This window comes from Carcharhinus amblyrhynchos, chromosome 20 (assembly GCF_965287045.1).
Source record: "Carcharhinus amblyrhynchos chromosome 20, sCarAmb.v2.hapA, whole genome shotgun sequence".
NCBI classification, from domain to species: Eukaryota; Metazoa; Chordata; class Chondrichthyes; order Carcharhiniformes; family Carcharhinidae; genus Carcharhinus; species Carcharhinus amblyrhynchos.
In genome coordinates, this window is record NC_137343.1 from 22671930 (window position 1) to 22698902 (window position 26973).

Genomic DNA, 26973 nt, shown 5'->3' on the forward strand with positions numbered 1-26973 from the left:
TGATTCCAGTTGTCAATCGCTTATTTTTCTGCTAATATTTTAAAGTATTCAATCCTTGCAATGGTGGGATGAGCAAATAGAAAGTACTTGTACTGAGATGTGAATTGGATCTAGATTTGTATAACTAAGTCAGTTTTGTAAAGTTGAATTTCTGGAACAGTAGATACAGATTTCAAGCAAAATCCAAAAATATTTGTAATGTATATATAATCTCAAAATGAAAGAGAAAAGTACACAAGATTCTACTTCCATTATCATGCTGGAAGTATGCAGCCAGCTTGACTGCCCATTTATAGAAAATAAAATGTGAAATCCATCTATAGATTTGCTTTGCATTATTTTGGCTTGGGATGCCCAGTCAGAGCTTAAAATGGGAATTGATTAGTCGTCAGGGACCCGAGTTTGATTCCCAGCTTCAGTGTCTGTGTGGAGTCTGCACATTCCCCCCATGTCTGCATGAGTTTCTTCCCAGAGTCCGAAAGACGTGCTGCTTAGGTGGATTGGCCGTGCTAAATTGTCCATCAGTGTACCCGAACAGGCAGGGGAGTGTGGCGACTAGGGGATTTTCACAGTAAGTTCATTGCCGTGTTAATGTAAGCCAACTTGTGACACTAATAAATAACTTCTAAACTCCTCATACTGCTGTACATTGCACTATCTGATTACCCGTTAGTACAAATAGGGAGCATAGCATGTGCATAATGAACCTATCCCTAGGGTTTTTACAGTGACATTCGGAGCATAAAGCTGGAAGTTTTCATCAATTAGCTGGTTGCTACAGGGTTGCAGACCAGGGTCTAACATATAGAGGTGCACTGAATCATTGGCAACTGGATATCAGTGTTACTCTACTCATGTAAGGACTGCTGAAGTTACTGTCAGTTTCAATGGAACAAAGAACACTGACAGTTTCATCATAATTGCCACAAACTTCAGTGTCATGAAAGAATTTAGCAGATAATTTTTTTCTTTAAACGCTACAGCCTTCTATAACAAATAAGTAATTTTATTAAAGCGTGCTCCTTGTAAAATACTGTCACAATTTGAACTATTGTACCATAAATGAAAGTAGCCGTCATGAGAAACTGGTTAAAAAAAAACCTGTTTAACCGTATTTATTTTCTATTGGCTTTGACGTTGTGTAATTATATAGTTAAAATTCATACTTTATTTTGCCAGATAAGAATCTTACAGTCGCTATTGAAGGGGATGTGGAAGAAGCCAAGGCACTTGCAAGACCACCAGAGGATTCCCAAGGTGATCATATAGAGGAGAAAATTCGGGCTATTTGGAATTTTACCTTCAAATTCATTTTTGCTTTAATTAGCAACAAACACTTTTTTCCAATAACTCAGCAAAAATCTGGTAATTAAAAACATAAAAATACTGGGAAAGGTTATTAACTAAGATGTACAGACCAGGAATGTTTGTGGCACAATTCCAGTCTAGTACAATTAGTGGCCATTGCGTTGATCTGTAATTGACTTCAGTGGCTCAAATTGCAGTGGTGTGGGTACAGCAGCGTCTATAGCTGGAATTTAATGAGAAAAATCCTAAGTGTCCAGCTACTGTTGGGAGTGTTGCAGGTCTGTTTCACGGGCGAATTTTTAAGCCCAATCTTGTGCACGTAATACATGAAAAAATGGTGTAGACTTTTTCTAGCTACCACAGTAAATGGATGGGGCGTAATTCACCAGCTGGCAGGAATGTGAGCTGTTGCGAATGTGCAGACCTCTGTGATTGCATTGCACAATTCCAACAGCAGAGGGGGCTATTGCACATTACTTTGCTAGACCTGACACGAAGGGCAATTTAGCATGGCCAATCAACCTAACCCGAACATCTTTGGCATTTGGAAGGAAACCAGAGCACCTGCAGGAAACCCACCAGACACGGAGACCATGCAAACTCCACATAGATAGTCACCCAAGGCCAGAATTGAACCCCAGCCTCTGGTGTTGTAAGGCAGCAGTGTAACCACTGTGCTGCCAGACTGGCACTGGTCAAGGGGCAACCTCCGTCCCCCCCACACTGCCCCTTTTGCCCTTCGCATCTCTGGGAGGCTTCAAAGGCCTATGATTCTACCACCAAGGCCAACAGGACTGTTCCCCATCTATGGAGAGTGGGTGTTTTCCTCCCCAGAGAGAACCTCTCTCGGCGAGGCCATAAAGGCAAGTCAGCCCAGACGATTGACCACCGGACTCTCTAATCACATGGAAATCAATATTTTAATAAATTTAAATAATTTATTCAGCCTCTTGCCAGAAATGGGCGAGAGGCTGATCTCACCGGAAATCCAGCTCCAGTAAGATCACGAGAACCGAGAAATCGAGCGTGATCCTGATCTCTCGGCTCCCCTGCAATTTTTCAGGCTCACTCTGCCCATCGATGGGCGGGGTGAACCAGTAAAATTCCACCCTAGAAAACATCATTTCAGCTAATCAGGACTACGCAACCATAAAGTCACTTTTCCCTTGGTTCTTAGTTTCTTCGCCTTTTTCTGCAGATGATGAAAGTGACTCAGATGCAGAGGAAGAGCAGACAACAACTGTGAGTAACTGCCATTTTAGCTGAATTTGATCTGTTCAGGAGATGTCTGGTCCCATTCTTAAAGAAAATCTAAAACCCTGCTGCACTGATCAGCAATGACTAAACCAAAATTGTTGGAAATATAAAATAAGTTGACTAGTATCGTGAAGGAAAAAGAGATCATTGTTTCAAGGGGTAACCTTACTCTTGATTAGGAATTAAAACTTCAAAGGTACAAATGTGCTATGTGATCAAAAATACTCTGCTAATATGCGGTAGATATACCCAAATGTATTTTGCCACACTTTCTTAAAAGTAAACAGAGATTCTAGCCACATAGTTGAGAGTGGGTTTTATAATTAATTCAACAAAAGTTCAGATTTACGTTTGAGATGAAAATTTACTCAACTGCCAGAGGCCCAAAGTGCTTTACAGTTAATGAAGCACTTTTTGAGGTGTTGTCGTTGTTGTAAAGTAGAAAAGGCAGCAGCCAATATGTGCACAGCACAAACAGCAATATGATCATTGTTACAATGGAACATTCACATTTAAAAAGAAGTCTGAATACCTCCTTTTAAACAATGTACACCACAAAATTTCATCCTTTAAAACAAAACTTTTATACATAAAAAAGCAAATATGGTTAGCACTGTAGCTTGCCGCTAAATATTTTATGTATTCCGGTTAAACTACTTACTTTTCCCAAGAATTCTTTTATAAGGCATATCCATCTTAGAAGATATTTATTTCTAGGAGTATCACCCACAAGTATCCCACCATCCACTGAAACTGTCCTCTTTAATTGTCCTCAGCTTCAGTTATTCTCAAAGGCAAAGCTTTCATTTACCCAGTGTTGATTCATTCTGCTTAATCAAACACTTCCAAGCTAACCTGCTTGTTGCTTTCTTTGGCATAAAATTCTGTAGATTCTCCCACTAGTTTCAAATTAGGCAATCTTCCAGTTTCTATTCCCTCAAATTCCAAACTAGAGTTCCACACAGATGCCACAAAGTTAATGATGAAGTTATTGTTTCACTATGTTTACATTGGAGGCCTATTTAATTATCATTTACTTTGGCTACCTTCTCTCAGTGAACTGTAAACTGCACCTTACTCTCAGCGATTTGGATAAAGGTTCATATGGTGTAACCAAAAATATGTACAGGAACTGTATTAAAATATGACTTTTGTTTGTCTAGTTATACATTTTGTTGTAGTTTTATGACATTGAGTTGCTCCTGCAACAAGTGAACAAATTTCATAATTGCAACTAATATTTATATTTCTTAAAAGACCTGGTTGTCAAACATTGGCTAAATTATCGATCTGTTTTCCAGAAACGTCGCCGTCCAACTCTTGGCCTACAGCAAGATGATAAACGCAGAGAAATGTTAAAACGGCATCCTCTGTCTGTTACTTTAGACCTGAAATACAAAGGTTAGAATTGGAACATTCTACCCCCACCCCCCACACACCCTCATTATCAAACACAAAATTACAAACTGCAGGATCTACATTCCCTTCATGTTATCAAAAGTTGCAGAAACCGGTTGTGCAAGCATCAAAGGGAAAATGTTGTGTAAAATAAAAACTGCTGTTTTCATTTTAATATACTATCTCCATAGCTTTCTAGTGTGCTACAATCTTCAGACCCAGAAGTGTGTGTCAGTTTCAGTGTGTAATTGTCGACTACGTTTGTTAGGACAGAACTGCATCAAAGTTGTATGTATTGGATCGATACCCATGTGCAAAATTTAAAAAGAACTCTAGCATTAGCTGTCATCTTTTCTTTATTCTTTTGGCATCCTACTGAAATTAGTACAGTATATCACAAATCAAACATTCTTTAGAAAATCTTTGTAAGTTTTGTGTTATTTGTGGAATTTGTAATGATTTGTAGTTTAGCATCTTAACATTTGCCTGTTGCAAGAATCAAAGTCTTCAATAAAACATCTAGGTAGGATTGTCCGACACTTTCCGCTGACGAGATCTTCTGTCCCCCTGAAGGCGATATCCTGCAGTGGCTTCCCCTGCGGTGGAGTGGGCAAGCCATACACAATGCCATGTCACTGTCCTGCCAGTGACATACCACCTCCTCCACAGGAAAACACACAATTATTCTGAACAATTTGTGATATTGGACACTTTCAGAGGGGACTTTCAGGTTATAACTGTGCTTGTGTTCTTAAATGTTTTTCTAAAGAATTCCTGCTTTCACCATATGTTTGATTAAGTAAGCATTAATCAGATTTATTGTTTCCTCGTAATTTAAGATTATCCTTCTCTTTTGGCAGATGGCAGTGTCCTTCACCTTTATTTCTACTATTTGATGAACCTCAATATAATGACTGTCAAGACTAAAGTGACCACAGCGACTGAAATGTCCATAGCTATCAGTGCAGGGTAAGGTCTGAAGGAAGTGAAATCTAAATATTATTCATGTGTTGAATCAAGTCCTCTGGTTACAGCATTGACTTGCATAAATATTTGAAGCTACACGGTAGAACTTCGTACACATGTATGAATTAGGAGCAGGAGTTGATCATTCTGTCCCTCATGCCTGATCCACCATTCAGTCATAGAATCCCTACAGTGCAAAAAGAAGCCATTCAGCCCATTGAGTCTGTACCAATTCTCCAACAGAGCATCCCATCCAGGCTCTATCCCTGTAACCGTACCTACTTACCCCTTTTCTCTCTCTGTTGGTACTTCGTATTGTATTCTAATTTCTCCTTCCTTACTTACAGCTTCAGCTAATCTTTGTTTTTTTAAAGAAGTATTCTACCCAATCCTCTAACCTGCCATTCAACTTTACAGAATTGTGTGTTTTTCCTTTCAAATTGCTTCAATCTTTTTACCCTCAGTTAGACACAGATGGTACGTCCTTCCCTGAGGGGCTTCCTTTCTCCCTGTTCCCAGACACTACAGTTCATCCATGAGTAACGTTTAACTGATCTATAATTAGCAATCCTGTACAATCCAGCCTGCCTTAACATCAGGCAGTGGAGTTTCCACTTGGAGAGCAATCAGGAAAGTGCACCTAAATGCGCTGGACATTCTGCTGGTTCAGTTGCAGTTCACATTTTCCTCAAGAAAAATTATTTGCATAACCATAAAATAGTCTATGATCCAGCACAACTGGGCAGCATAATAAATTATAACTACTTTCTCTTACCATTAAAAAGTATTCATTTATTTTTTCAAGGTTGTTAACCTGGCACAGTTTTATTAATGCTGTTGAAAGAATATTTATCGTGACAAATAAGCATTTTAATATGTATCCAGTCCCAAATTTGTGATCAACCTGATTTAACATCATGGGAAATTGCTTTACTTTTTAAAAATAGACTGAGTCAATTATTGTACCACGTTAATTGGAGTACGCTTGTTATTTCCGTTGTAAATTAAATATTTTTGATCTAAGGGGATAAAAACCTTCAAAGACATTAATGCTTCCGAAGAGAATTAGCGTAATTTAAAGAGCCTTCACTAATCAGCAGAATCAGTCAATTCTGTATTGTGGGTGGGGTCTGGCCTGAATCTTGAACCAGTATAAGTGCATACATCATGATCCTTTTTTTTGCTGATTCTGTCCTTATTGCGTTAATATTACAAGCATAAGCAAGGGGAAACTTTTCACCCCAATCACTGAGTCTGTCACACAAGATCAAATCGGCTCCAGTTTTGTCATGCATGTTACCTTGGAGCTAGCTCAGTCTTGAAGGGACTCCAATTACCGTCCCCTTGAGAATAGTCACTGATCTTTAGACAAGTTTGGGTTTCAGCATTTGCAAGACAGGTTGCGCAATTCATAAAATGAGAAGCAATAATGACCATTCCTCTGATTTTAAGAGGCTTTTACAATAAATGGGACTACCTAGCTTGCCTTGGATCTAAGTCCCAGTGGACATTATATAGATATATATTAGATAAATTTATTAATTACTGTTCATTTTTCTCATTTTTTGTGATAGCTCCATTGTTTTTATTTTTTAAAATCTTTTGCAAATGCAGCGATCTATTGTCTCCGGCCTCACTACTGAGTTGTCTGTATCCTGGAGACCATGGCAAAAAGACTCCAAATCCTGCAAATCACTATCAGTTTGATAAAGTTGGGTAAGTTTCTTTCAATTACATTTCACTACCATAAGCTTCAGTATATCAATTGAACAACATCTTGTCATGAACTCGGTTTTTATTCTGACCCTCTGTGCTTTGTAAAAAGCATTCAGGGCACAAGATGTTGCAATACCGTTACTTACTGAATTAAGTCCTCACAATGTGGTCTCCTCTAAGTTGACAGGGTGACCACTTTGCAGACCACTTCACTCAGTCTGCAAACATGACCCCACCCTTCGTGTTGTTTGCCATTTTAACTCAGCAACTTGCTCTCATGCCCGCATGTCCATCCTTGGCCTGCTGCAATTCTCCAGTGAAGCCCAACACAAGCTGGAAGAGCAGCATCTGATCTTGTGATTAGGCACATTACAGCCCTCAGGCATCTACATTAAGTTCAACAACTTTAGACCATGACTTTTCTCCTTCATCTTAAACCCATTGTTTAAAATATCTCATGCATTTATCGTCAACACAAAAACCCTCCCTTCCCTCTCCCTCCTCTCATTTTCCCCACCATCCCACTTGTTCTTATGGTCTTTAGGTTTCTACATCTTGTTGCAACCTCTCCCGGCTACTATTTAATATTCAACACATTTCCCCTCTTTAATTCTGATGAAGAGTCAGACGAACGTGAAATGTTAACTCTGTTTTCTCACCCTATAGATGCTGCCAAACCAGCTGAGTTTTTCCAGCATTCAGATTTGAACATCCACAGTATTTTGCTTAGTTTTATGTTCCAATGCTTGATCTATTTTATCCTGCATAGTGACAATGACAGGACCTAATGGGTCCTATTTTACCATTGTGTTGCGCCCGTTTTCAGGCGCGAAAATGTGGCAAAGTCGAGTGTGAAGCCATTAATGTGATCCGTACCTGCATCCACATAGATGGCCAGTTTACTGAGACCCGGGAATGGCCGCGATCGAACTGTGCGCAACAGCAATTTAAATGTATTTGCATGCATTTAAATTGAATTAATGAATTGCCCGTCCAACTTCATCAGCATTTCCCCTCTTGCCTTCACATTTGGAATCACGCCAAAATGAACATGCTGAATAAAAGTTTGAACCGGGCGCTCCAGCTGCTGAAGAGGCAAGCTTAGCACGTCCAACGGCTATCTGATTCAGATCGGTGGTGGTTGGAGGGCAGGGGGTGATGATGATAGTGAGGTGAGGGAGGTGGGCCAGATCATTCTCTGGTTGGGAGGGGGAGGGAGGCCAGATCATTCTCTGGGAGCAAGAGGGAGTGAGGCCAGATCATTCTCTGTGGGGTGGGGAGGCGGGTAAGATGCAAGTGTGAGGCTATCCACTTTGGCAGGAATAATAGTAGGAGGGATTACTATTTAAAGGGCGAAAAGCTGCAGCATGCTACGGTGCAGAGGAACCTGGGGGTCCTTGTGCATGAGTCGCAAAAACCCAGTCTGCAGGTGCAGCAGGTGATCAAGAAGGCGAATGGGATCCTGGCCTTTATAGCGAGGGGGATAGAATATAACATAAGAAATAGGAGCAGGAGTAGGCCATCTAGCCCTTCGAGCCTGTCCTGCCATTCAATAAGATCATGGCTGATCTGTCGCTGCTCAGTTCCACTTTCCCGCCCTCTCCCCATAACCCTTAATCCCCTCTCTTATCAAAAACCCATCAACCCGCGTCTTAAAAATATTTAGCGAGGCAGCCTCCACCACTTCAACGGGCAGAGAATTCCAGATATTCACCACCCTTTGAGTGAAGAAGTTCCTCCTCAACTCCGTTCTAAACCGCCCCCCTTTTATCTTGAGGCTGTGCCCCCTAGTCCTACTGTCTTTTTTGAGCGGGAAGAGCAGGGAGGTCTTGCTGCAACTGTACAGGGCACTGGTGAGGCCGCAGCTGGAGTACTGTGTGCAGTTTTGGTCGCCGCATTTGCGCAAGGATATTTTGGCCTTGGAGTGCAGAGGAGGTTCACTAGGCTGATACCGGAGATGAGGGGGTTAAACTATGAAGAGAGACTGAATAGACTGGGTCTGTACTCGTTGGAGTTTAGAAGGATGAGGGGGGATCTTATAGAGACGTATAAGATAATGAAAGGGATGGATAGGGTAGAGGTAGAGAAATTCTTCCCGCTCAAAGGACAGCAGGACTAGAGGGCACAGCCTCAAGATAAGGAGGGGGGGAGCAGTTTAGAACGGAGTTGAGGAGGAACTTCTTCACTCAAAGGGTGGTGAATCTCTGGAATTCTCTGCCCGTTGAAGTGGTGGGGGCTACCTCGCTAAATATATTTAAGTCATGGGTAGATAGGTTTTTGACAGACAAGGGAATTAAGGGTTATGGGGAGAAAACAGGAAAGTGGAACTGATCCACTTCAGATCAGCCATGATCCTATTGAATGGCGGGGCAGGCTCGGAGGGCTTGATGGCCTACTCCTGCTCCTATTTCTTATGTTCTTATATACCTCTGGGTGGGGCGCAGGGGGCAGATGGATCTCTGGTGGGGAGGCAGTGGGGTCTGCTGCCACTCTGCGGGTGATCGGTAGGGGGGAAGGAGGTCACTATCAGTCTGGATAGTGGGGAGAGGTGAGTGGATAAGGGGGACAGTGATTTCTGTGGGGCCATCGCTCCTGAGCCGCTTTCTGCTTGGTCATTGCATTTGTGATGCTGTAGCAGGATTCATTCACTGATTTTTCTAAGCACATGAGCAAAAAATAAGTTGAATGGCCTTTTCTTATCTGTCTGGTTTGTGAACTGTTCAGCAAGCAGAGGGAGACATCCATTCCACCAGTCTGTACTTGAGTAAAGTCAGATTCCAGAGGTGAAAAGACTGTTTGATTCTAGTTCTTAAAACTAACTTTTTTGGCAACCCAAATCTGACCTAAGAACAGAAATTAAGAGTCCAAACATGCTAATATTGAAAACTCTATGTATTAATTTAAAAATATTTTCTCCAGAATCTTAACTTTTGGTGACTACATTGGTGAGCTGGGACACCCCTATGTTTGGGTTCAGAAGCTTGGAGGACTGCATTTTCCAAAAGATCAGCCACAGGTAAGTCCTTGCAGTTTAAAGAGGTGTCCATTAAAATGGTTGCCAAAATTTTAACCAGGTTAGATTGAATCATGGTAGAGGGTTTTAAAGTGTGGAAGGAAGAGACTCCAAGCAGAAAGACCATGTCATATCTAACAATAGAACTATTGTGAAGAAATTTCCTTCTGTGGATTCATTTAAGAAGCAGTAAACAACCTGTGTTCTGTCTGCCATTGAGCAATTTTATATTGAAATAACTTTAGTCATTGCCAATAGGATGTTAAACAGCTGCGTTAGGTAACAATCAAACATTGGACCACCATCTCTGCTATCAGGTACAGTGCAACAACCAATTAATTTGGGGCACTAAGAATAGCAAATTCAACAATACAGAAATTGTTTTGTATATAGTAAAATTTCTTTTCCTTACCTAGCAAATGATTTTGTTGAATCTTATTAATCCATTTTTATTACTTTATTTTCTCATTATGTATTTTTAATTTTAAATGCTTCCATCCTTTCATTAGTCTAACTTCCAAATCTCACTTCTCATCTTGTTTCCCCCTCCTCACTCTTCTAGGGCCGTCTGCCATATTCCTCAGGTTGTCCCTTGACATTCTGCACCTTTGTTCTGCCATTTACACATTCCAATCTCTTAATGGATGCTAATAGCACCATTTTAGCCTTTAACACCACCATTTACTCGACGTCTTGGTCAATTACACATACCCCCACCCTCAACCTTACAGTAAATCTTATCCTATTTTCTTTGTCTTCAGCTTTGACAAAGGGCCATCCAGACTCAAAACTTTGGCTGTATTCTCTCTTCACGGATGCTGTCAGACCTGCTGAGATTTTCCAGCATTTGCTGTTTTTGTTTTAAATTTTGTTAAAGTAATTCATTTATGTATATTCTGGGAGGTGAGAAATATTGTCAGGATAAAAGAAATGAATCCTGACTGGAGGGATGTATCTGGTGATGTTCCCCAGGGAACTGAATTGAGACCTCAGCTTTGCACCATATATATCAATCGATTGCAAGAAGGAAGAGAGAGTTGTATTCCAGGTTTGCAGATTACACCTAGTTAGGAGCACAGCGCATTGTGCAAGTGGGAGCAGGATGTCAGAAAGGGATATGGCCAGACTAAGTAAGTGCAAAACTACAGCAGTTAAAATTAAATGTGAGGTTTGGATCTGAGAAAGGCAAATCATAATATCTTCATAACTGAGTGAGACAGGAGGAGCAAAGGGATTTTGATGTCTACATATACAAAACATTAAAAGCTAGTACCAAAAATGAAAGTACAAAAAGTAATCAAAAATGGTCCTGGAAAGGTGGCATTTATCTCCAGGGGACTTAGATATAGAGGGGAAGAAATTATGCTTCACTTGTAAATCACCTTTGTCAGAAGGTTTTGGAAATTATTCTGCAAAATTGTGTCTTTGGAAGCGGTTCCAAGATTATTCTGCATTGAGTCTTTGTGTTTTTTTTCCTTTGCCCTTCCAACAGAAATTTGTGATGGCTGACAATTCTTTGAGTGCCAGTCACATGGAAACTACAATAAAACTGCTGCGCGTGAGATTGCAATCCCGACTGGCTCTGCAGAAGCAGTTTGCTTCACTTGGTGAGCATCAATGAACTGTTTCCTTTCCAAGTTCCTAGGGATTAAGAACTAAAATGAGGTCTTCGTACTGATTGGGAGAGCGTGGTGCCTCAGAAACTGGAAACAGTTGTGATTGTGCAGTTTTCTACCTGATCTTTGTGAGGGTAGTAATTACTGTTTTTTCCTGGTTTTCTGATTGCACATATCCTGCATTCTGAGAGGGTGTCCTGCTCACTGACCTCTGGCATTGCCATTCTGGGACAACCTGCAAGAGACATGTGAACCCCAGGACATTCTTTTCTCCGTTATTTCTTGGTTAGTTGTGTTTTCGATTTGTATTAGTCCATTGCTTCTCTCCAGCACTTCACCACAGTAATGTGGTTTTCACCAATTTACAGTGCTTGTTCTTGTTATCACACATGTTTTTGTTATCACAAATGGTTTTGCTAATGGAACCCTGTGTTCAGATTTGATTTCCTACTGCTTATTTCTCTGGACTTCCTCTGATTTTCCTGGATAGTAACTATATTTTTGGTTACTGCTAAATTGAGAATGTAAAGAACCAATCTGGGTACATGTGTAGCATGTTAGATTTACACATCCCCTTTCCACTTAAGAACTTTTGCCATGAACTGGTTTGGTGGAAATACAAATTGCAAAGTAGCAAAAAGCAGCTAGAACTGATGTTCAAATCATTTACTACATTCCAAATTGACTGGCTCAGTGCTATAAAGATACTATAAAAGATTTGAAAATCTTTTGTTCCCTTATGCTTCAGTTTTGAATGTTACGATTAATGAATATGAAAAGCATTGATTGTTTTCCTACTGGAATCCAAATATCTAAAAGTCAACTAAGTTGACGCTAATTGCGGATTTAAAGAAAAGCTGAAAACTTTTAATATGGCTCAATGCTATCCTGGTTTCATTTCATTTCATTGATAAGTGTATTGTGATTCGGAGGCAAGGTTTTCCTGTTTTGGATTTTTGACTGCTGATTTATTATCGTTCTTTTGCAGAACACAGTATTGTTCCAATATCCAGTGAATGTCAGCATCTTTTCCCAGCGAAGATCATATCTAGATTGATCAAATGGTGTGCCATTTCATATGAAGACTATGTGGTATGTGTACCTTTTTTACCAACAATAATTCTGCCATCTCCTCCTCTTGATAACCTTACAGTTTTTCTGATGGCTTTCCCTTATTGATATAACTGCAAGAATGAGTGTTCTTTGGCTTGAGACTTAACTGATTAGTATTATCACCAAGTGCAGTGCTGTTCTTTCAAAGTTACTGGGTCCACAGTTACAATGTTCATACTTCAGTGTGACCTGTCACATTGCCTCCCATGTTGTTTTTGACAGCTGGCAATTGAGTACCATACCTCCAATCAGTTGACCCAAGGGTGACATATGCAGAGATCTAGGAACAAAATTCTTATTCTTCATTTTCATTAGTGATTAATATAGAGTTTGAAGGCTAAGGAAGGGACAGCCTGATATAATGGAAGAAGACTAGTAATTTTCAGAGTATTAATTTTTAACTTGCAGTCCATCTGTGTTCTCACATCCATGTTGTTCTACGTTATTAATGAAGAATGCCAGGCATTTTCATTGAGAAACAGCCGGAAAGCCCCAAATATGATCTAAGGACTGAACCAGTGTGACATGTAGGATACAGTGCATTACTCTGCAGTTCAGCAAAAACTCCGTTCATCCTGACCTACATTTTATTTTTTTAAAAAAGTGAAGTTTGGCTTGTACCAATCTAAATTAGAGGCTAATGGTAGGTAAGGACATTAGATGTTATGGAACTAAGGCAATAGATGGAGTTAAGGTACAAATCATGCAGTCGAATGGTGGATCCTACTTGTTATTGAGGGAAGATTGGATCAAAGAAATAATCAGTGAAGAATACCAAAAAATAAACAGAAGAGGACACTGGGAGAATCAGAAAGGACAAAAGAGGGAAACTCTCCATTTAAAACAGTAGTCATTATTACATCCAATGTGGAATGCAGAAGAAGTTTCTTTGCTCCAGTGTTTTTATTAATTCATTCTTGGCATACTGACAATGCTAGCATTCGTTGCCCATCCCTAATTGCCCTTGCATAAGTGATGATGAACCCCCTTCCTGAATCAGAGGTGGTGGTGTTCCCATGCGCTGATTGCCTTTGTCTTTCTGGGCAGTGAAGGCCACAGGTTTGGAAGGTGCTGCTGAAGAAGCTTTAGTGTGTTGCTGCAAGGCATCTTATAGATAGATGGTACGTATTGCAGCCAAAGTGCACCAGTGATGGAGGCAGTGAATATTTTAAGTAATGGATGAGGTGTCAATTGAACTGCTCAGCTGTTTTCCCCTGAATGGTGCCCAGCTTCTTGAATATTAATAATGCTGCATTCATCTACGCTCTTGACTTGTACCTTGCAGGTGATGAAAAATCATTCGCTACACAATAACCGTCCTTGTAGCAATTGTATTTTCTAGCTGGTCCAATTAGATTTCTGGTCAATGGTGATCCCCAGGATGTCTCAGGTGGAGGATTCAGCATTGGTAATGCTGTTGAATGTCATGGGGAGGTAGTTATACTTTTGTTGGAGGTGGTCTTTGCATGGCACTTGTGTGGCATGAAGGTTACTTGTCACCTATTGGCCCAACTTTGGGTGTTGTCCAGAGCTTGCTGCATTAGGAACATTATTATCTGAGGAATTGTGAATGGAAATGAACACTGTCCAGTCATCAGCAAACATACCCACTTTTGACCTTGGAGGGAAAGTCATTAAAGGAGCAGCTGAAGATGATTGGGCCTAGCACAAAGTCTTGGTGAACTCCTGCAGTGAAATCCTTGGGGCTGAGATGAATAGTCTCTAATAACCACAGCTATCTTCCTTTGTTTTAAATATGACTTCAGCCAGTAAAACGTTTCTCCCCTGGTTTTACTGGGGTTCCTTGCATAATTGGTTAAGTATTGCTTTGATTTCAGAATCTAGAGTGAGATGAAATAAGATGGGTGGAGGCTCAAATGGAGTATAAAAATTGGCTCAGACCAAATTGTTTGTTTCTGTGCTGTAATTTTTATATAATTTTATTACTGTTCAGTTTAAAAAATCATGTTGCATATTAAGTACCATGTATTGAATCTGATCTTGAGGTTAGAAGCTAAAGAATTAAACTCATGATTTCCATCTTAGGCTCTGCCTTTTACCAAACATGTCGTAGAAGCAGGCATGGCTCAAGAGACTGATCTCTTCTTTTCTGCTTTTATAGAACGAGGAACAGGTAGGAGTCAAGTTCTGCTAAAATACCTGCAACTGAGGATGTGAACCTGTATTGTGACAACTGCCTTTTAAATTTTTGATTAAATATACAATTAGCATTTCTGCAGTGAAGTTTTATCTATTTTGCGATCCCCAGGGAGATCAACAAACCAAAGGAACCAAATTTACCAAACTGTCCCAACAAGAAAACTAGTGGATAAGATTTCACATTTTATATCTTTAACAATCAACCAAAATCAACAAAAATTAAGCATGAATTAATGAATGAGTTACAGTCAATATAAACTATAAATCGCACATTAATACAACAAAGATCTGTTATATCTGTAATTCTGTTTTGGATTTACTAGACAATCCACTTACTATATATGGCACTAATTTCAGCCACACAGTCTTCAGGGCTTCGAACTTTCTTGGGTAGAATTCCAGCTCCTTTTGTTCAAGGTTTTGGCCACCAATGCTCACCCAGTAGCAGCTCCCAAGCGATCTGAATTCCACAGGCACATTCATCACCAAAATGGCACATTTGTCCAAAACCACCTCGACTCTACTGAAGGCAGTCTTGATGGTGTGGGTCTACCTTGTGCACTGTACAGCCAAGTTAGGTCATTCAATAACATTGTATCAGAAATAGCTGCAATTGCTTTGATCTTATCTGTTGCTAGCTACTGGGTTCAGCCTTCATTTTCTTCTGCCTGCCCTGCACCACTGAGTAACCTGAACTCAGATGGCTCTGTTCCTTTTCTCTGGTTTCAACCAGCCTTAGTTTCTTTAAGTTTGTGTTTTCCTAGAAACCTCAAGATTTGGTATCCCTTTCAGTTAGGGTCTGGCCCAAAAACTACAAGTGTTTAAACCATGGATATAGTTTGAATTATTTTGTTTAATTTGGTAATTTTCAGTAATTCTGTTTTGGAAGCTCAAAATAATCTCTTCACGGGTATATTTTGGTGATCATGTCACTTTGCAATAACCTCGCAATTGGTTAATGGTTATCAAGAAAACCAGCCGTACATTGAACTGTATCACTGCATCTAAGTTAGTTTAATACAAGCAAATGAACACTTTTTTTGGGTCAAAAATAAATCAGAGAAGTTTAACTCTACAGGTCTGAGGGAAGGCAGTGGTGTAGTAGTAATGTCAGTGGACTAATAATCCAGAGGTAATGCACTGGGGGCATGGTTCAAATCCCACCAAGGCTGACTTTAAATTCAAAAGTTAAATCTGGAATTGAAAGCGAGTCTCAGTAATAATAATCATGAAACCCTTGTTGATGGTCATAAAAACACATCTCATTCATGAATGTCCATTTAAGGATGGAAGTTTGCCATCCTCACCAGATCTGGCCTACATGTGACTACAGACCCACAAAGGAGTGTGGTTGATTTTTAAATACCATCTGAACAGGCCTAGTCAGTTGTGTCAAACCACAGCAAAGTAATTTGCTTCCAAGCAGCACTGCATCATATGGACTACAGCGCCCCACCACCACCTCAAGGGAAATTAGGGATGGGTAATAAATGCTGATCTATCAAGTGATACCCACATTCCGTAAGAAAATAAATAAGAGGTTAATCAAAGAAATAACTTTGGAGCAAATGAAATTTCAGTTGTCTTTACAAAGTGTGACCCTAATTGAAGCTAACCTGCATCCTCAGTGACTCCATAACCCCAAATAATTTATAATTTAATCTGTTTCACTCTTGCCCTGAAAGCAGGATTTCACTGAGTGCAACATCAGAAACTTATTCCTTTAATACTGTTTCTTACGAAAAGTGAGACAATGCAGATATTTTTTATTGTGACAATTTGAAATATATTGTCGCTGTTTGTACTTCCTATCATTATTTAGTGTAAATACCTATCCTGGTTTAGCCAAGGTAAATTATACCCTGCATTAAAAATCTAACAACTCTTAAAATATTTGGCAGCATTTAGCAAAAATACTTGCTGCAAAATTGCTGCAAACTGCACACATACTAGTACTTGGGTTACTCACCTTTATTAAGACTATAAAATCAGCTTCTGTTAATTAACATGAGCCAATATAAGAACTATGTTTAAAATATTGAGGGAGGTGAAGGAGCAAAATGGTTCTATTAAGAACCGTAAATTGTAACAGATGATAAATGTGACACTTGCACTGTAAAATGCAAGAGTAACAGATTGCAAGTTATAGTGGAGAGTGAAATTGCCTTTGATTAGAACATCTTCTGTGTTTACTTATTTTAAACGTTCATTGTTTACACTTAGCTAAGCTCCATGTGGCGATTGTGTTGAATCCTGGTTATTCTACCATACCCCCTATCTTCAGCATCTGTTTAAATTGGAAGGGAGAGAAATCAAGTCGTAATGATGATAATCTGAAGGTAAAGTGTTAAACTGCTAACTGTTATTTTGCGATTAGCAGGCTGTCAAAATCTTAACAGCACGCACTATATGGAGTTCCTGTGATATCTGAATACTGTACCATACAAAAATCAGAATGCACACTTTCTTTACTTTTGGTCCCCCCCAGCTTTCCTGAAATTATTTGACTTGATCCATTATTGCTACGCACTTAAATTAGAATTAACTGTTTTATATATATGGTATTTATATAATCACTTTGGTACCATTCTACAAAGTGAGGGGGGTGGGGGGGTGAGGTAAGATTCCATTTTTAACTCACCAGAAAGAATGGCACAATTCTCCTCCGTTTTTATGTTCACTTGGCACTTAAAATTTTTTGGGTAAGATCACCCCCTGAGTTTGCAAAAGGTGTGGTTTCAATATTGTTGACGAACAATACCACAGGTTTCCTATTGTGTTTTATACATATGAGTGTATCTGTTTATCCTTCTTGCAGTTCTCAAAACAAATTCCTTCTATTCAAATGCTTAAAATCTCAATAAATATTGGTGGAGGTCAAGAAGGAAGAAACATAAAACTATGCAGTTAAATTTTGATACAGAAATGTTACTGCAGCCTTGAGTGGATTCTGCAGACAGAACGTTTTCCTGATGCTAAAATTGAACATCAAAACTAAAAATTTGCAGCAGCTGCACATTCCTGAAGCTGCTCTGCTGTTGTCGAATAACTAGAGCAAAGAAAAGGTCGTCACTGTTTTCCTGTGGGATTGGAGGGGTGCGGGGAGGATTGCTCTACAGTTAAGGTGTGCCTTTTGTTAGTGAGCCATTAATACAGTGCAAGGAGCACTGCTGGCAGAAAACGTAGTAAACAGAATATCTGAGTGATGATGAGGCCAGCTAGTCCCAGTAGTAAAACAAAAAAGACTTGAAGGGGAAGACATATTCTGGGTGTAGATTTTTATCAGAACTAGCCTCTTGTAACGTAACCACATCTAAGAATTTCACAGTAACTTCATTGCAGTGTTAATGTAAGCCTTACTTGTGACTAATAATAAAACTTAATTATCTAAGAAAGTTCACCGAGTGCGATGAATTAAAGCAATTGTGGCTTGCCCAGTGTGAAATGTTCCTACATATACTCATGGCCACTCTTTAAAACTTATACTGGATGACTCTGATTGTGACTATATTTTGACTACTTGTGTGCATTGTTTCTTCCAGGCTATAGAAAGTGAAATTAATGTATGTTTCAAGGAATTGCTCGGCCCCAAACCAGGGCATCAACTGCTGACAAATCAGATCCAACGTTTATGCATGTGTCTGGATGTGTATCTGGAAACAGAGACTCATGATAACAGTGTGGAAGGACCCAAGGAATTCCCACAAGAGAAGATGTGCCTACGCCTTGTTAGGTAATTTTTGTTTTAAGTACCTTATGTTAAAAAAAAATCCTCCTCAGACATCCTACTTGCATGTCAGTATCAGACTTTTTTTAACGACATGCATGAAATTTCTCTGCTCCTGTTATAAAAGATATGACTCTCACTTAAAGAATAATAGCACTGGTGCTCATCAGTGTCTGTTTGCCACACCCAAGTGGTAATATGTGTGAGCCCAAATTGACAGTCTATTTAAAAGCTGGATGCACACGGCCAAGTTCATTCTTGTCCTCACCTGTGTCTATATGTGCATGCACCAAGCATGGTCACTGAATAATAGGAAATTTAGCTGATTTTTGTCTCATTAACCAAGAGTCGCTGTGTGCACAGTAACGTAACTGTTACCCAAGCTGCGATTAACACACACAACACAGACTGAGGATTAAATCTGGGTGCTACCTAGTCTGTATCATTTATCAAATCACTGTGTAAATCCATTAAAGATTGATTAATTGCGATGCAAAGATAAGTTAGTATTGTAGTGACTTGCAAAATAAATCACAGGTCAGAATTTTTGATTGTATTTGTTAAATTTAATGTAGAATAATGTGTAAGTGTGTTTTGCAGTAGCATATTTATTTTAGACATGTCATCGCTAATTAAAATGCTGCAGTGCATTTTTGCAAAATGGGCAGTATCAAACATGAGCTCGCAGGAAAAACTGAACTGTTTGCTTATTGGATAAACCTTTCATCTGTGATGCCAAACAATGTAGACATTGTATTCATTTCAGGATTTATTGTCCACCCCTAATTGTCCTCGAGAAGGTCATGGTGAATCATTTTCTTGAATACAGCCGAGTGGCTTGCTAGACAATTTTAGAGACAAATAGGAATCAACCACATTACTGTAGGTCTGGAGTTATGTAGAGGCTACACTGGGTAAGAAAAATAAATTTCCTTCCCTAAATGACATTAGTGAACCAAATGGGTTTTTCATGACATTACAATAGTTTTGTGGTCACCATTGCAGATGTTATTTTTTTCATTCCAGATGATTTAAGTTTAAGCTAATTGAATTTAAATTCTCTGGCTGATGTGGTGGGACTTCTGTCTTTGGATCACTAGTCCAGTGATGTAACCACTGTTACCTGCTGAAAGAGCTAGATTTTACTTCCAGTCAAGTTTTGCTAATCTCAGCTGGAGAAACATTTATGATTAAGACATTATTCTTAGCCCCCACCCAGAGCTCAGAAGGGAAATGCATAGGATGTTTCCGTTCCTCATCAGTAATCATTAACCTGTGCTGCAAAGTACATGGGAACATGATGTTCTCCACAATTGAATAATCTGCCGACACACGTTCTAAGATCACATTAGAAAGAATGTGGCCACTGGAATGAGGTAGCAGATAATTGTAAGCCATGGACCTTCAGAAAAAAAGGATTGAAGAGGTGGATTGGGGGGAATGGGGTGCGGTGCAGGTAGAAGAAAAGTCCTTAGAAGTACCAAAAACATTTCATCACTAGTGAGCCCACTTCAAGGTTTATGGGTTAGGTTGATTGACCATGCAAATTGCTCCTTAGTTTCAGGGGGATTAGCATTGTAAATACTTGGAGTTACAGGGATAGTGCCTGGGTGGGATTATTGTCAGTGTGGGCTCAATGGGCTGAATGGTTTCCTGCACTGTAAGGATTCTATGAAAGAGGGAGAAACAGTGAAAGTTGCAAGTGTTGAATTACATTTAATTTATCCATTTTACTTCAAGCACTCTGAAACCCTCATGTTTTGACTCCTTCTCCCCCTTTAGAGGTCCTAATCGAATCAAGCCTTTCAAATACAATCATCCACAGGGATTCTTCACACATCGATGAAGCAGCAGATCTTGAATGGAGCTCCTGCATGCGGCAGTCTGGTGCACCTGTTAATTGTCAGACCTTTCACAGTAATTCCACTTAGAATTTAGGTGTGGAAGAAAAAAGCTACAAGCATCAGTATTGCAGCTCTGAGATTTGTGCATTGGTCAATAAAATTCAGGGGGGAAGTCCCACATTTTGTTGCAGAATCTGTTTTTTTGTCTCCCAAGATTGAATATGTTTGCAACTTAGTTTTGGTATGAGCCATTTTTGAGAAATATGTTGGCATTTGTTGTACAATTTCTATTTCAGTTGCTGTTGAAACTGAATTCAAGTCAACATGTTTCAGTCTAAATTGCAAAGGACAGTTTTTAATATTTTTAAATGTGGACTTTTACCATTGAAGAATAAAGATCTGTACAGCATTGAATTTCAAATTTTGTCACATGGCTAGCAGAGCAATTAGCCTTTTGTCTTGTACCTTAGAGCTGAAGATTTTTAGTAAAATAATTATATTCCTGCAACCATTAAGTGCAGTGAGAAAATTATTTCAAAAGTGTGCTTCAACTTACAGCATCTGCGTTTGTTCCAAAATGATACAGTTAAACTCTGGGGTGACTTAAAGCTCAAATGCTGCAAGCATCATACAACTATAATTTTATGGACTAAAATCATACATTTCCTTCTTTGGCACCTGGGAATCACTTTATTTAAACAAAAAAGACAAAAAAAAAAGTCTTCACGAATCATTGTCAAAGCTGGCTGTCTAATGTGCTTCATTTTTATTTGTTCAGATTGATTTTTCTATCCCATTTGGCATTTTGCAGGTCAAATTTGATGAAGCCTAAGGTTTAGATGGAGGCACCTAACCTTCCCTCAACGTGGTCAACAGTACAGCTTCCCCATTGCCACAGAATTGAACAGAGTAATGAAAGTACAAATAAAGAAACTAGCAATATTGCAAGCCCGAATTAAAAACAAGAAATAGTGGAAATATGCAATAGGCCAATGAGATTTGAGCAGAAGAGGTGAGTTAATATTGTGAGTATAGACCCCTAACAGAAATGATAAAGAAACAGCTTGTCCTCATGTATTCCTTTACACATCCTCAGGATTTCCCAAAGCACTTTGCAGCCAATGAAAGGCTTTTAAAGTGGAGTCACTGTTATAGGGCGATATAGCAGTGGGATTTTGTATTTTGATTTTATGGTACTTTTAAATTTACTCTGTTGAAATTCAACTATAGCTCTGTTCACTTGTGTTTTTTGTAAGTCCTGCTTCAGTGCTTTTGTTGTTCCCCCAACTTTAGTATTATTTACAAATCTGATTAATTTTCATTGAGTTTCTAAATTGATTGTTTATTTAAATTAGAATCAGTATTAATCCCTGCACACTCCACTTACTATATCTCCACAGTCCTATGTCACTCCATTAGCTTTTACCTGCTACTTAACCTCATCTGTGGAATTCAGCTGTTTTGTCCATGTTTGGACCAAAGCTGCAATGAGATATTGAGCCAAGTGGTCCTGGTGAAATCCAAACTGTTAGTGACAGGTTATTGGTTAGAATAGCCCATCAAACCTGCACTGACACCAATCCCACATCCCCATAAACCCACCATATTTACCCTGCTAATCTCCCTGACACCAAGTGGCAATTAAGAATGGCCAATCAACTAAACCCCCACATCTTTGGACTGTGGGAGGAAACCAAAGCATCCGGAGGAAACCCATGTAGACACAGAGAGAACGTGCACACTCCATACAGTTACCTGAGGCTGGAATTGAATCTCGGTACCTAATGCTGTGAGGAGGCAGTGCTAACCACTGTACCACCGTGCCCCATTAATGCCACATGATAACTTAGTCAATTACAATTTCAAACACTTTGTTGTTGATGATTGAGAGTAGATGAATGGGATGGTAATTGGTTGGATTAGATTTGTCCTTTTTTGTGGACAGGCCATACCAAAATAATTTCCACTTTATGGCAGTGCTGTATCTCAACAGAAAAAACTTGCCTGGAGGACTAGTTATGAGCACAAGTCAATAGTTCTACAGCCGGGTTGTACCCCATTGCCTGCAGTAGCTTAAGAAGGCGGTTTATCATTGACTTCTCAAGGAAAACTAAGAATGGGCAATGAAGACCACATTTTATAAATGAATTTTAAAAATAGTCAGTCACCATTGCTTTTGCTAAATCCAGTAGTTTATTTCTTGATAACCCTTGAAGTGAATTAAATTGGTTAAAGACTGGCTTCTATGAGAGTGGGGAACTCAAGACGAGGCTGAGATGGATTTTCCACTTGGTACTCCTGGCTAAAAATGGTTGCAGATACTTCAGCATTCTTCTTACATTCATATGTCGGGCTCCCCAGCAATGAGGGTGTGTATTGTTATGAAACCTTCACCTCTTTAATTGTACACCGCCATTCACAACTGGATGTGACAAGAGTGCCGAGCTTTGAACCCGGGCCCCTGGCCCGGGATTGCTTAGCCTTATCTTCAGTGCACTGTTGCAGTCACTTTGCATAGTCCTGTGTTACAGATTCACCATGTTGGCACCTCATTTTTGGGTAATGCTTGCACACTTCCTGAAGTGTCCTCTTACATTCCTCACTGAACCACAATTGGCCCTCTTTTGTTAAATAATGAGAATTAAGGATGTGGCAGACCACGAGGTTACAGATTGTGGTGAAATAAAATTCTGTTACTGCTGGCTGCCTTGTTTTGAACTGCTAGATCTGCTCTGAATTGAAGTTATTTAGAACTGTAATGCCACAACAATGGAGGCTGTCCTCAGTGTGAAGATGGGACTTTATCTCCAGGAGAATGTGTGATGGTCACTCTTAAAGGGAAAGTTGTAGACAAACAAATCCAGAGTTCCCTGGATGAAAATGGAGACCAAAATCAAGATAAGGAAGAAAAAAATGTGCTTATGATAGGTTCCAGGTACAAATTACAATTAAAAACCAAGCAGAAAAGAGAAGGTTCAGAGGGGAAGTGAAGAAGCACATAAGAAAAGCAAAGAAGGATTATGATAAAAGACTGGTAGCCAACATAAAGGGAATCCCAGACTTCTATAGGCATATAAATAACAAAAGGGTGGTAAAAGGAGTTGGCCTAATTAGGGGATCTAAAAGAGGATTTACACATTGAGGCAGTGGGCATAGTGTCATGGACACGTTCATCTACAACGGGTAGATTGGTGAAGATGAGCTCAAGTTGTTTCTCTCACCAGCTGCTGCAAGCACAAGCTGACAGCCTATACATTTCAGTACTCAACCAACTTACTTAGTGGGTGCTGCTGAGGCCTATTAGTGAAGGACATTGAAAAGCCTTTCCATGAGTACACTCTGTACCTAATCTAGTTTTCTGCACGTGTTCAAGGTATGCAGCATTTTAAAAAGGAACAGAACAAGGGGATAGAGAGGGTAGAAATACTACAGTTATAAACACAGGAAGATTGTTACATCTTGGCAATGTCTGGTTCATTGCTGGTTTGCAAATATAAGCCAATAAACATGCAATTACTCTAAATTAGGTAATTAAAATGTGCTTTGTGAATACAGCAATATCGTTGGTTCTTAAATATATTTTACCATCGTAGAATTAAAATGCAACCATTGTAATGGAAAGGTTTCATAGATTGTTTCAAGTTAACATTTATTCTCGTTATTGTAAGATAGATGGGGCAGCACAGTGGTTCGCGCTACTGCCTCACAGTGCCAGGGGCCCGGGTTCAATTCCTGGCTAGGGTCACTGTCTATACGGAGTCTGCACTTTCTCCCCGTGTCTGTATGGGTTTCCTCGCACAGATTGAAAGACATGCTAGTTAGGTGCATTGACCCGAATGGGCAACGGAGTGTGGCGACTAGGGGAATTTCACAGTAACTTCATTGCAGTATTAATGTGAGCCTTATTTGTGACGAATAAATAAACTTTAAACTTTAATGATTAAAGAGCCCCCACCCTTGCGAGCTGCCAGTTAATTTGATTAGCCATTAGTTCTGGTAGTCCAACAGTACTGGCACTGAGATGTGGGCACTGCTGGCACTGTACATAGGCTCCAGAATGAAGACTGTCATGGCTGTCTCAGGTCCAGGTAAGTCCCTGGTTTTAACAGTGAGATTGGGGAGACTAGGGAGGGGAAGGGTGAGGTGGGGGAGGGGATTGAGGGTGAGTTCTGCAGACCATCTGGGCAGGAACAAAGCATGTAACACCTTGATCTGTGAGTTCTCAATGCACAAAGGGAACCCTCTAATTGAAGTGCCCCCTTCAGCTTTTTCCACAGTTTAAGAAAGAAGCCTTCTCATTCTGCCCATCCACCCACACCAACTATATCATGGCATCGAGAGTGTAACATTCCAGTCAGTTCACTTGGTAACAAGCTCAATTGCCCATTAGTTATTTAATTTAAAATGAGTTGGGGCCAGGCTGCCGATTTTGGTGCCTGCCTGCCTATCATTTTATGGGCATAGGGTTGGAGGTGAGGAGGTGGTGGGCTACCCAGCCATCATATTTTATGTGCCCCTTCCTACCCCAGCAAAAAAACTTCTGGTTGGTGTGTCCAGCCCTTCATGTTCAAGTTCCAACATTTATAATCACATTTTACATCACAAGAAAGCGCTTGCCTGGCCCCAGGATTATCCTGCCATATCCTAGATTTTAACATCAACTAAATCTGCAAAGTTGTTAAATGCTTAGACATGGTTGGAATTGGGTGATGTAATGGAGGTGTAAATAGGCAATCTCAGTGAAGATGTGGATATATAATCAGAAGCTGATCTTGATGGTGTGACCAAACAGGCCATCTAAAATGGTGTTTTGTAAAGCACTCTGGGACAATTGGGCAAGAAACTAAACCAACAGGCTGCAGTTTAAAGACAGAGAAAAACAGGCTGTAATCCTGACGAGTGAATAAACAGGATATCTCCACACTGGGTTGTGTACCAGACATAAGGGCACCGTGAACCCTTATTTAGGAGGGAGGTATGTGACCTACGTGCCTCCAGCACCTACAGACATGGCTGGTGAGGACACACCCAGAGATCGATGTAGTAGCACCTGATTGGACTCTTATCGACCTGGGGATCAAGTCCTGATCAATTGATTGGGTTGCATGCCCCTTTTGGCCATTGCCAATGGGGTATAAAGGGTGCTGCGCAACCAAGAATCTCTCTCTCTCTCTCTGACCCCACGAACAAGCTACAACAATGGTGAACATCACCAGTACAAGGAGAGCCACCACACCTGAGAAGGAAGGAAGGAAGACCAGAGCCAGAGTGTCAGACCAGACCAAAGGACCAGACTATGCAAACAACTACCAAGACCAGCACACAGGTAAAGGCCAATATCTGCATGGGTACTTGCCAGTCACGCAAAGTTAAGTCAAGGACTTGTATTGGACTTGAACTTTAGTATTTTCTGTAAGATAACTTATTGTCGGTCGGGTGGGTGATTATTAATTGTGTGGGTTTAAATAAGTATTAGTTGTACTAATAAGACATCTACTTGTAGTTATTTGTCCACCGTATAAGGGTTAAAACAGACTGTGCGGCAGGCAACAAAGCTCACACACAGAACCAAAATTGTGAATAGTTGAGTTCAGCCCTGGACAACTGCCAGTGAAAGGGTTGGAGTAGTTGGTTAGAAAACACAGTTTATTGTGTGTTGGAGGCAGGGGAGAGTGCTGGGGGTGGAGTGGGTGTTGGGGGTGGGGGAATGCTGCTGCTAGGTTGAAGGCAATCATTTCCATCTTCCTAATGATTAATTGGAGGAAATTTCTGCTCATTCAATACTGGATGTTGGGCAAACAGTCTAACATTTTAGTCTACGGAGGGATTGAGAAATCCCTAAATAGAAAATTTTCTAATTGGAACCAAACAGAACACTAACAAGCATAACAACAACCTTTATATCTTCCATTTGTCCAGCGCTGCAGTTTGTACTGTACACTGAAAAATTATCAGCACCAGACCTTGGATTTCAATATCCATTTGTAGCGTAGCTAGTTTCTGCTTAGTCAGTTGGCATCCCACCAAGCTATGCAAATGGGGTTTTTTTGCTGCAGTGCAGATATCACTAATGGTTATTTTTACTCAAGGGTTATGTCCCTGGAGAAAAGAAATAAAAGGAATGCAGCAAAACACATCAATGACAACAGCACTGGGAGGCATACAGGACCAAAGGAAATTGTCTTCTTTGTATTTATGACTACCCCTGGGTCAGGCGTATCATCCAAGTTCATGCTCCTTATCCAAAGTGTATTAATACTCTTATAGAACTTTCTGGAAGAGATGCAATTTTGCAATTCCAGGATTGCTGATTTTCCCTTGAGAATCTAAAAAGGTTCATTATTCTAATTGCACTAAGTTGTGAAGCTTGAATTGTTCATATAAATACGTTACAATACATGTCTCAATACTTAATAAAATTACTACAAGGACTTCTGAAGACATTTTTGTTGCCAATTTTGTGCTCTCTCTAAGTATTGTCACCTTTCAAAGGATGGGAATGTCTGTGGCTTGATATTGAGTGTCATTTGGCTATTAAACTTTGAGGCCATCACAGATAAGGCCTGATTCCTCCAAACACCCAACCCCGATGGCCAGCCCCAGTTTCCTCCCTCACTCCCTCCCCCACTGATCTTATTGCAGAGTGGCAGTGGGTCACCCCCCACCATCAATCACCCCCCAGTGGGCCCTGACCACTGTATGTCTGCCCCTTCTGGCCCTGCCCATACCCCTTTGGCACTGCCCAGTGCTGAGTATGGAGTGCCAGGATGCTCATTGAGCAGTGTCAGTGTGCCAAGCTGGTACTGCCCAAGGGGTACCCACCTGCCCCTGACTTCCCAGGGAGGGCTCTCAATG

At 40.1% G+C, this 26973-nt stretch overlaps 1 protein-coding gene across 2 annotated transcripts in view; it reads left to right on the forward strand.

Annotated features, from left to right (window-relative positions):
* thoc5 (THO complex 5) overlaps positions 1 to 20626 on the forward strand; it is a 35391-nt gene extending 14765 nt beyond the window's left edge. For both annotated transcript variants that reach the window (XM_080208213.1, XM_080208214.1), the window contains 12 exons: positions 1180 to 1257; positions 2507 to 2550; positions 3867 to 3966; positions 4824 to 4932; positions 6544 to 6645; positions 9565 to 9661; positions 11151 to 11265; positions 12263 to 12366; positions 14434 to 14521; positions 16771 to 16886; positions 18090 to 18280; positions 20057 to 20626. In XM_080208213.1, the coding sequence (XP_080064339.1) occupies positions 1180 to 1257; positions 2507 to 2550; positions 3867 to 3966; positions 4824 to 4932; positions 6544 to 6645; positions 9565 to 9661; positions 11151 to 11265; positions 12263 to 12366; positions 14434 to 14521; positions 16771 to 16886; positions 18090 to 18280; positions 20057 to 20120 (1208 nt within the window). In that variant the 3' untranslated portion in view covers positions 20121 to 20626. The remainder of the gene's footprint in view (positions 1 to 1179; positions 1258 to 2506; positions 2551 to 3866; positions 3967 to 4823; positions 4933 to 6543; positions 6646 to 9564; positions 9662 to 11150; positions 11266 to 12262; positions 12367 to 14433; positions 14522 to 16770; positions 16887 to 18089; positions 18281 to 20056) is intronic.
* The last annotated feature ends 6347 nt before the right edge of the window (positions 20627 to 26973 follow it).